General features: G+C 56.4%; 1 protein-coding gene across 2 annotated transcripts; it reads right to left on the bottom strand.

Moving 5' to 3' along the window:
- Positions 1–1,172: 1,172 nt before the first annotated feature.
- On the bottom strand, positions 1,173–8,351 carry CNP (2',3'-cyclic nucleotide 3' phosphodiesterase). Of its 2 annotated transcripts, none has more exons than XM_055407867.2 (4): positions 8,195–8,351; positions 6,297–6,966; positions 4,104–4,243; positions 1,173–2,649 (listed from the first exon to the last, which is right to left on the bottom strand). In XM_055407867.2, the coding sequence occupies exons 1-4, from the start codon at positions 8,195–8,197 to the stop codon at positions 2,200–2,202; spliced, it is 1,263 nt and encodes a 420-aa protein (XP_055263842.1). In that variant the 5' UTR covers positions 8,198–8,351; the 3' UTR covers positions 1,173–2,199. The 2 variants fall into 2 exon arrangements, with proteins under 2 accessions (XP_055263842.1, XP_055263843.1); XM_055407868.2 differs by lacking the exon at positions 8,195–8,351 and adding an exon at positions 8,063–8,101.
- Positions 8,352–10,580: the final 2,229 nt, after the last annotated feature.

Below are 10,580 nucleotides of genomic sequence, written 5' to 3'. Positions count from 1 at the left end.
TGGGCCAGACCTGGGGCCCCAGCACGGAGTGGATGCCCACGTGAACTTCAGGCCCAGTCAGCCGTCCCACGAGGGGTGTGGGTGCCCCTTCAAAAATCTGTTTAGCACGTGCATGCTAAGCCGGCCCTGGAGATGCTGTGGGGCCCAGCCTGATGCCAGTCATGGGGTAGTGAGTTCAGAACACATTTTATGGTAGGAGCCACCAGAATTCACTAGAAGCTGCATGTGTCCAAAGTGGATGCCAGGTGCCTGGCTAGGCTCAGATTTATACAGGTGTTCACAGTTCCCAGTGCTTGAGGGAGATGGCAACAAAGACAAAATCCTGCCTCCCTGACCCTCAGACCCTTTCCAAGTGATACAGGCAGCTCCTGGGCCCAGTGGTATGGGTGCTGACATCAGCTCATTAGCTGGAATTCTTAGCAAACACCTAGCTTTCTCCACGCATGTCTCTTCCTGCATGGAAGGCAAGCAGGGGCAGGAAGCAGTGGCATTTGTCATGCTGTTCAGGTCAAGCTTCGTTTGTAGTGAATCATCTCAGGACATCCAGGCAGACACTTGAGGCTTTGGCTGAAGCTCCGATTTTTGGTGCTCTGGTAAGTAGAGATGGCTGGGTAAAGACCTTGGCCCAAATGGCTAAGTATTTCTCTTCCTCTGAGCCTCGGCCCCTTTCTTTTCAGTCTTCTCCCTTCAGTGCCAAGACCATGGTGAAATGCTTCATTAGGCCTGGGAAGTTCCCATGTAGCCAACCAGGCCTGTTAGCCTGGAAGAGACTCTTGAATGTCAGCTCTTCCCTTGTGTTTGAAGTGGCACTGACCTGAAGGTGGCCCTCCCTGGAAAACTCCAGGTCTGCTGAGGTCCTTCCGATTGGATTGGCTGGGCACACCTGGGGGCCTGTGCCCAGTGACTGGGGGTGGGGGGCTGCTTTGTGCTACGTGTCCCTCATATTGAGCCAACCCCTGCTGTCTGTGCGCCTCCAAGGCCAGCCTCTCTCCCTTCTGCCTCCTCATGAAAGCCGACACTGTTCAGCTGCCCAGCCTCGCCACAGCTGTGCCCAGCCCGCAGAGGGGAGACAGGACCGATGGCCCCAAGCTGGGGGACAAAGGCAGTCCTAACGCACCCTGCCCTTGCCCCAGGGAAGACTGAGGCCACAGCAGGAGAGAGATGCACGCAGCTAGGATTAACACGATTTATTTCATTATCAGTCTTACAAGTTGCTGAGGTTGGGCAAAGCTAGGAGAGTAACTTCAGTCCAGGCACTTCTGTCGAGTGACAGCCTGATTAGCAAGGCCGTTACTGAGCGGAGGGCAGTGGAGGGCACCCCAGGAACCCCAGCTCCTACAGCAGTGTTAAAACCCCTCCTTCCAGAGGCACCGGATAGGGCTTGGCCCGTGACAGCCAGGGGCCACTCCACTGGCTTTTGATGCCCACTGACCCCTTTCAGCAGAGACACAAAGGCCTCCAGAGGCACCAAGGAGGCAGAATAGGCTGGGCAGATGGCAAGACTGGTGCTTTCCCACCGAGGCTCTGTCTCTGGCCTTGATCTCCCCACTGACACAGGAGGGCCACACGGCTGGAAGGACGGCAGCCCATCCCTTTCCCCGGGTGAGACCTGCAGCCAGCCTGGGGTGTGGCTGCCTACTCTGTTTTGTCCCCTAGTTGTCAAACTATTACCTAGTTAACAGTGTGAGGAGGAGATAGGCACTTAGGAACAAAGGTGTAAGGTAAACCCTTTCTCTACCCTGGAAAATAGTACTCTGATTAGGAAATGGGCTCAAAACCCAGGGATCCTCCCATCTCAAATCCACCACTAGTTTTTTGTGGCTGGTGACCACCCCATGAGTACTTGCAGTGCTGGGGTGTCCCTCTCCACTAGCCAGCCTTGTGTGGGGCAGTGGGCCTGGGGGCCCGGTAACTGGAAGCAGCGCTTGGGGTTGTGGCTCCAGTCCAGGCCAAACTTGGCCCAGCCTGGTCAACTGTGGTCCACGTTCCTAAATGACGCCTACCCACCCCCTTGTGTTGAAAGCTTGAGCGTTAGAGGGGAAGGGGGTGGGCAGGAAAAGAGAGCAGTTATTTTACAAGATTTTAAAAATTACAGCAAAGTTAACTTTGAGTAAAAAATAAAAATCAAAGATCAAGCAGAGGGATGCTCCCCTCCCCTCACCCTTCCCTTGTAAAGAAGGGGCAGGTGGCCCAGGACACTCAGATGATGGTACAGGACTGAAAGGAGCCACCCTTGCGCCCGCTGCGTATGGGCACGGCCTTGCCCTTCCCGTAGTATCCCGTAAAGATGGCCCTGACCTCCATCTTCTTGGCCAGGCTCAGCATCCAGCGCCCGCTGCCCAGGGAGTAGAGCTTGCCCCGGCTGAGCTCACCCACCTCCTCGCCGCGGCTGCCCCCCTTCTCCTGCCGCACAATCTCTAGCAGGTCAATGCCCGTCTGCACGGCCTCCACGTCACCCGCGCAGCCCAAGGTGATGTGCGCGCGGCTGCCCCGTGGCAGGTTGTCAGAGGGGGACAGCTTGTCCACGTCGTTCGGCCACAAGGCCAGCTCCTGCTCACTCAGCTCTACCCTGGCTCCCGTCGTCTTGGGTGTCACGAAGAGGGCCGAGATGGTCAGCATGAAGGCCTTGCAGTAGGATTTCTTCACTACCTACAGAGAGAGAGAGGGCAGAGGGCCGAGCTAGAGGTGGTGGCAGTGACAGAGGGACAGTGAGCGCCACAAGCAGAGAGCCTGATGCCGGGTGGACGTCTTTCCACTGACACTGGCCAGGCTGCTTGAAAGAGCCAGAGGAGCCAGAGAGGCAGGAGAGAGCAGGGGTGAGCGACGCCAGGCTTCCTGAGCTCAGGCCTGGGCTCCCCACCCACGAGCTGCAAAGCTCATTCTCCTGTAAGAGAGGGCTGATGCTGAACCTTCCTCGGGGTGAGGACTGAGGCCCTAGCAAGGCTATTGTCGTTACTACTCGACTCAACCCTTAACAGCACCCTGGTATCCAGACAATATCCTGGAGGGCGGGGCGAGGGCAGAAATAAAGGCCTTTGATCAAAATCTACTCCATACACTGTGGCTTACAGTATACCTGATTCTCAGCAAGCCCATCTCTCCCATTTTGACCATAAAAAACTTTCCTATTTGCTCATGACCCTCATCCCAACAGTGTCTGCTGTATGCGTGCACGTGTGCTCAGTCATGCCCTATTCTATGCGACCCCAGGGACTATAGCCCGCCAGGCTCCGCTGTCCATGGGATTCTCCAGGCAAGAATACTGGAGTGGGTTGCCATGCCCTTCTCGAGGGGATCTTCCCGACCCAGGGATTGAACCCGAGTCTCCTGTGCTGCAGGCAGATTCTTTACCACTGAGCCACCTGGGAAGCCCTGTCTGGCAGTTAACAGGTGCTTAATAAATCTTGCTAAATGAATGTACAGTTAGAGGTGGGAGTGAAAGTATGTGCTGCGTGTTCATTCACGCAACTGTGGGAGGCTCTAGGGATACAAGGTGAACCACACTGCTGCCCTTGCCCTCGGAAAGCTTCCATTCGTGTGGAGGCGACCACTGAACAAGTGAAATGGCTGTTAAACTAGGCAGAGAAGTGAGGGAGCTGGCAGAGAGTCAGGGACAGCCTTTCTGCAGAGGCAACCTGAAGGAGGCTGGGGTCAGCCAGGCGTACCAGGGTGCCATACCAGGTGGTTAAGGACCCCATATGAGAGGCTGTGGGGTAGCCTGCAGGCAGGGAAGGGGCTGGTACCCCTAAGCCAATGAGTCTTTCTATCCCTTGACACTCCCCATTCCGGGACACGACCAGGCCTCAGACTCGGGACAGGGACTTCAGAGCACCAGTCTCCTGGGGGTAAGGGACTTCTAGCCTTTGGAAAGGAACACAGGCTTAGAAGCCAGCATTCCCTGAGCTTCTGCAGAAGGGGCAGGCCTCAGGGTGACAGCACAAGCTGGTGGCACTGCCTAGCAGGGCCAGTGAGCTTAGTACCACTAAAGCTGCAGAAGCACAAGCTGGGACAGACTCCACTTTTCCTGAGAGGCTGTCTGGTTTCTGGTCTGCAGAGGGCCCTGCCCTTTCCCCGCTTCAGCCAGGTTCCTGGGGAACACTCACATCTTGCTGGGCATACTCCTCTGCCCCAGCGGCCTTCCCGTAGTCACAGAACTTGGTTGTGCAGTGCAGCACGCCCGGCGGTCTCTTCCCGAAGTAGGTGAGCAGTTCAATCTTCTCCCTGGGCTCATCCCCAGAGACAACTGCGGGGGGAGAGGGAGGGCAGTCAGGGCGGGAGAGTAGGGGCATCACAGCAGCTATCAGCAAGAGCTTGGGAGAGCCAGAGGAAAAACATCCAACACAGAGCTTAAATTTGCAATCCACTGTAAGTGAGCAATCCACCGCCATTCACTTGTTGGTCAAATTAACAGCAACTCTGGTGCTGAGAAAAGGTGAAAGGTGTTTTAAGTTCCCTGCTTTTTGTTCTGCAAATTTTTACATCTCTTACCCAGACTTGAAAGCTAAGGCACTTGTAACCCAGGGGAAGGCAGCATAAGCCAAGGGAATCTGAGCTTCAACAGAGTTACACATCTGAAAAAACAGGGAAGCAGGTCATGAAAAGGGGCTAGAAAGAAAAAAGAGGAGGGGAACTGTATGGTATAATGGAAGGAGCCAGAAAGAGCATAACATCCAGCCTACTTCCAAGCTGTTGGACCTGAGGCAAGTGAGTGACCCTCATCTGTCAGCCAGATGTGATAGGAGGTGACCACCCAGATAACTATCAGTCGTGACCCATTTCACTTGGAGCCTCTGGAACAAGAAACAGCTGGTCACTGGAACAACAGGTAGCCCGCAGCCTCCTTTGGTGGAAGAGAGGCTACAACGGGTCTCAGGAATGGATACAGGAACGGTCTTAGGAGATCATGGGATAACCTTAAGGCTAGCTTCTCAATCACTAGGCTTCTCCTGTTAACTCCCAGGGTTGAGTCCCTCTGAGGATGTAGCTCCCCCTCCACAGGGGAGGGAGACCTCCACTCGGAGGGCAGGTCTTGTTTGTGGCCCGCTACATTTCTCCTGCGCTGTCCTATGCAGAGGGACACCAGGCTGTTTGGGTTTTTTGGCCATGCCGTGGGGCATGTGGGACCCTAGTCATGAGACCAGGGATTGAACCCATGTCCCCTGCCTTGGAAATGCAGGATCTTAACTACTGGATCTCCAGGAAGTCGAGGATTCCAGTTTTTAATAATAAATGCAGCTTTAAGAGGCAGTCGCTCTACAGGGCAGAACCAGTGCTAACCAGGAGCCCTGCCTTGGGCATGTCTCTGTCACACTACTCATGGGCAGAGGGCTCACACCAGGTGGTGTAAGCATCCTGGTTTCCTGCTTTCCTAGCACTGAAATCTTAGAAGCTGAGAAAAGTCCTTGAAGAACATATATAGGTACAACTCACCTCTGACAACCCAAAAAAACACAGGTGGGGATATTTCAAGTCTAAAATTGAGGGGTGGGGGGGAACTAGGAATGCGTTAAAGGAAGAGATGATTAGTGGGAGTGGGTGACATGTCCCCAACAGGTCACTGGAGGAGAAGAGTCACTAGGGGGGCCTTCCCTATCCCAAATCTCTCCTCTCCATGGAGCAAACAGCAGGAGAGCACTCTGGTCCGACTCAGTAAGGGAAGGCTCCTCTAGAGGTGATAGGGTCTAGGGCTCTCACAACAGCTTCGGGCAAACCCCACATCCGTTCTGTGCATTTCCCATCTGCAAAAATGAGGTTGGACTCAAGGCATGAGCTGTTCTCTGGAGCTGTGCAATGCCACAGGAGGTGCGCTGGCTAGCTCAGAGCCTGGGAACCGTCCCCGCTGGCATTAACAATGGTTTTAGTGTTTTCTAAGTTTTCTGCAGCTTAGGACTCTATGGTATATTATATTTTAGAAAATGGTTCTGCAGCTAAAAATGAGTTTGAAAACACTGGACCAGACTCTCCCTCCAGGGTTCTATGAAATGTTGGTGTACTTCCTATTACGACAGTATGCAATTTGTTTTCCCCACCTCTAAGACAGGGTCGGTGGTCTAGCTCCAGGCTGGGAGAGGGCAGCTGGGGAGACAGTGAGAGAGAAAGTCCCTGGTGATCACCTCTCCCACGTTGCATTGAGTGTGCACCGCCCCAGGAGATCTCTGCCAGCACCAGGTGAGCCCCCCTGCTTCGCCCAAGAGCTTGGAGAACAATGGTCCCAGGCATGAAACACCCTATGCCCAGCCAGTGAGGGGGCTCACGAATAAGGTTGAGTGTCCCCACCCACCCACCCGGCCACCTACAGTGTCGCAGCTCCTTCTTGAAGGCCTTGTGGTTGCCCAGCTCCTCCAGGAAGGTCTGGCCAGTTTTGCGGAGGGCCTCGGAACTCTTCTTGGTCAGGAACCAGCCGAAGTAGAGCGGCAGGAAGTCCTTCTCCAGCCCAGGCTTCAGCTTCTTCAGATCGTCTGCTGACAGCTGCCACTGGTTCTTCTCCTTGAGCTGGGCACAGTCCAGCCGCCAGGCCGTCTTGGGCTCCACCAGCACCACCTGGTACTGGTACTGGTCGGCCAGCTCGAAGAGCTGCTCCAGCCGCTCCCGCTCATGGTTGGTATCATCCAGCACCAGGACCCGGACGTCCCGGCGACAGTAGGCAGCCAGGTCCTCGTCCAGCCGCTTGTACTCCTCGGAGAAGGCCCCCCGGGCACCGGGGGTGATCTTGTAGCTGTCGGCAGACACCATCTTGGTGCCGTCCCGGTACCTGTCCACGATGAACCGGGCCAGAGTGGACTTGCCGCTCCCAGGCAGGCCTCGCAGGATGAAGAGCGTCTTGCACTCCTGCAGCGTGGCCACCGTCTCCTCATCCTGCAGGAAGGGAAACTGCAGCTCCGGCTTGTCCTTGGCCCCTGAGGATGACATTTTGCGGAAGAAGACCTTGGGCAGGAACGTCTGGCTCTTTCGGGAGAAGCCTCTACTCTGTGTGAGGAGGGGAAGACAGGCGTCAGCCAGGTCACACAGGGCCACCCCGCCAGCCTTGCCTCTTCCTCTCAGGCCTGGCCCTATCCAGGAATCCCCCCCGCCCCCCGCAACTCCAGGCACCCCGGCCCTTGATTGACAGGCACCGCCCCCCCTCCCCCCGCCCCAGGGCAATGGGCGCTTTCCCAAGCCTTGCGGTGCTAGACGGTCTCTCCTAGGTCCTTGGGACCTGAGGGCTTCTGGCTATGCAGTATGGAGAGGGCGGTCTGGGCAGTCCCAAACTCTTCCCCTCTAAGAAGAACCGCAGCCTCAAGGATCACCCACTGCGGCCACCTTGAAAGGAAAACTGCTGGGAAGTGCCTGCAGGGGAGGGCCTGAAGCCTAGAAGCAAAGCCTCTATTAAGGATGTCCTCTGTGGAGGTGGGGGGCTCTATGTCTGGGTAAAACCACAGCTGCCCTGGCCCCTGAGTGCACCGAGGAGGGTGGGGGCGGAGAAGGGTCACCCAAAGACCGCCTCCCTTCCCCCAACAATGCCAGCAACAGATAATACTCTCTTGTCTGGGATGGGGGGACAATGGTCCCACAGAAGGGCTGCTGGGGGGCTGGGCCGGAGAGCGCTGGACAAAGGGCTTCTTTCAGCACAGCCTGCCACCTCCTCCTCTGCCCTGGGCCCCCCACAAAGTCGCGGTCTTTGTGCCTGCCCCAGGACTGGGCGGTACAGGGCACCTGTGTCGGAGTCTAGCCCTTCGCACCCCTTGCTGTGTGTCAGCAGCACCTCTCTGAGCCACTTGTTTTCCTGCCTGCGCAAAGCCACAGGCAGCAACACGTTTTACTGTAAAGCACCTTGTCCTCTAAGCCGCGAGGCCCCACCTCCCGCCAGCACCCAGACCGCTCAGCTGGCGCACATTATCTCAGACGAGGCCCTGGGCAGGGAGGGGGTGCCGAATGCCCGCCCCAAGCGGGCCCAGTGCACGCTACCCCGGCCCACCCGCCACCCGGGTGGGCTCCGGGGGAGCTGCTTCTGCGGCTCGATTCCCTAATTCCCTTCTTTCTCCAGCGCCGTCCCCACTCCCCACGCTCCCCGCGTCGCCCCTACCTCAGCCGAGAAAGCCTCTACTCCACTCCGGAACCTCGAGCCCTCATTTGCATGCCACTTCCTCCTCCCCGCCCCCAAGTCCCCCAATACTCCCGTTTTCCATTAGGGTCCCGGCCCAGCCCTCCCGCTCACCATGATGAGGAGGGGTCGCCGCCGTCGCCGCCTTCGCAGCACTAGCTCTCCGGGGCCGCCCGCCTGCGCGGAGGGACACGGAGTCTAGCGGTGGCGCGAGCCCACGCGGGCCCGCCTTACATAGCCCGGGGCGGAGCGTGCGCGGGCGGGCCGGGGGCGGAGCGTGCGCGGGCGGGTCGGGGACGGAGCGTGCGCGGGCGGGCCGGGGGCGGAGCGTGCGCGGGCGGGTCGGGAGCGGGCCGGCGGGGGGTCGGGGGCGGGCCGGGGGCGGGCCCCTCCGCGCAGGCTCTGCGAATCGAAACTCCACGCTCACTTGGCCCTGGGAGGAAGCAGCGGAGCGCTGCGCCCCGCCCCCTGCCGGCGCGCCCGCCCTGGGCCAGCACCTGTTTGGAGGCGCCTGTGCGGGGGCGCGGAGAAGGCAATGGCAAGCCACTCCAGTACTCTTGCCTGGAAAATCCCATGGATGGAGGAGCCTGGTAGGCTGCAGTCCGTGGGGTCGCTAAGGGTCGGACACGACTGAGCGACTTCACTTTCACTTTCCACTTTCACACATTGGAGAAGGAAATGGCAACCCACTCCAGTGTTCTTGCCTGGAGAATCCCAGGGACGGGGGAGCCTGGTGGGCTTCCGTCTATGGGGTCACACAGAGTCGGACACGACTGAAGTGACTTAGCAGCAGCAGCAGTGCGGCGGCGGGGTATGGGGGCTGGGGAGCGGGGGTTTGGCCTCTTTTTATTGCACCCCGGCAAGGAGATCCAATCAGTCCATTCATTCTAAAGGAGATCAGTCCTGGGTGTTCATTGGAAGGACTGATGCTAAAGCTGAAACTCCAATACTTTGGCCACCTCATGCGACGAGTTGACTCACTGGAAAAGACTCTGATGCTGGGAGGGATTGGGGGCAGGAGAAGGGGACGACAGAGAATGTCCATCACCGACTCGATGAACCTGAGTTTGAGTGAACTCCGGAAGTTGGTTGATGGACAGGGAGGCCTGGCATGTTGGGATTCGTGGGGTCGCAAGGAGTCGGACACGACTGAGCCACTGAACTGAACTGAATGATGAACGCGGTAAAGAGGGAAGCAGGCACCCCCCGTCCCTGGCCCATGGAGAGATTAGATTTGAGGCAAGATTGTGCGAGTGCGAAGGCAAATCCTGTCTTTCTTTAAAATTTTGATATTTTACTCATCATCAGGCTGTTGATTTTAAAAATTTTCCAACCTGAAAGTTGAGAGTTACGTTTTATTCCGCGGGAATTTTTAGGATTTCAAGCCAGGGAGCTAGCATCTCAAATAACCCTGAGAAAACTGCTCTGAGGAGGCGAGGGTAGGAGCTGCATTATACAGAAGTGTTCCAACAAAGGGCAGGTAGTCTGAACGTGGAAGATTACTGTTAAAGAAAACCAGATATCCCAAGTTAAGGAATTTAGAGCTTTTCTGTGTATGGGAAGATGCAAGAGTGTGAGCTCACTGAAATAATTTCTTTAATATGCACCTCAGCTATCTGGAGCCTGTGTCCTGTGTTTTTCACATCCTGAACTTCCTTCCCTCAGGGCTCAACCGTAGGGAGTGGTTTGATTTTTGCTCGGAGAAGGCAATGGCAAGCCACTCCAGTACTCTTGCCTAGAAAATCCCATGGATGGAGGAGCCTGCAGTCCATGGGGTCACTAAGGGTCGGACACGACTGAGCGACTTCACTTTCACTTTTCACTTTCACACATTGGAGAAGGAAATGGCAACCCACTCCAGTGTTCTTGCCTGGAGAATCCCAGGGACGGGGGAGCCTGGTGGGCTGCCGTCTCTGGGGTCACACAGAGTCGGACACAACTGAAGTGACTTAGCAGCAGCAGCAAATTGCAGGTATTCTCCTTTCTGTGCTCCCTTGTGGCTCACCAGCTCACCTTCCATGGTGGCTGCAATCGCTGATGACTGTGACATCTTTGTTTACTGATGTGGCAGGAAATATTCAATTTCTGTTTTGCAATTTTTTTTTTTTTTTTGCGATACTGCGTTAAAATACTGTTTCTCTTGCTTACTGAGTTTTTTGACCCTATGTTCCTTAAAAGTTGCAGCTGAAATGCCTCACTTGCCTCTCCCTAGTCTGGCAGGCCCAAAGTCAGCCTCTACCCCAACCAAGCCCAACCCTTCGAGGAACTATGGAGCTGGAACTAGGATGGCAATAGCCAAGGGGCTAAATGGATAAACTTCTCCTCTGGGGCAGCTGCTCAGTCGCCCCTCTGTGAAACCACTGGAAGCTCGGGTGGGTTTTCAGGAGCTTCCTGTGTATCAGGGATGTGCTAAGCACCAAGCCCCGAGGCCAGTACTCATCATACAGAGGATGAAGCAAGTTTGGAGAGCTTGATTTGCTGTACGCAGGCCCCCTGGGTG

Source organism: Moschus berezovskii, chromosome 20 (assembly GCF_049115385.1).
Source record: "Moschus berezovskii isolate FMDL1 chromosome 20, NW_MosBer_1.0, whole genome shotgun sequence".
NCBI classification, from domain to species: Eukaryota; Metazoa; Chordata; class Mammalia; order Artiodactyla; family Moschidae; genus Moschus; species Moschus berezovskii.
Note: the sequence above shows the minus strand (reverse complement) of the source record. Positions and strands in the feature narration are given on the sequence as shown.

Excerpts from the sequence above, each read along its gene's own strand:
- CNP (XM_055407867.2), bottom strand. Across the intron at positions 4,244-6,296 it reads CAAGAAGGAGCTGCGACACT|TTGTCTCTGGGGATGAGCCC; the intron begins GTAGGTGGCCGG and ends CTCCCCCCGCAG. Across the intron at positions 2,650-4,103 it reads AGGAGTATGCCCAGCAAGAT|GTAGTGAAGAAATCCTACTG; the intron begins GTGAGTGTTCCC and ends CTCTCTCTGTAG.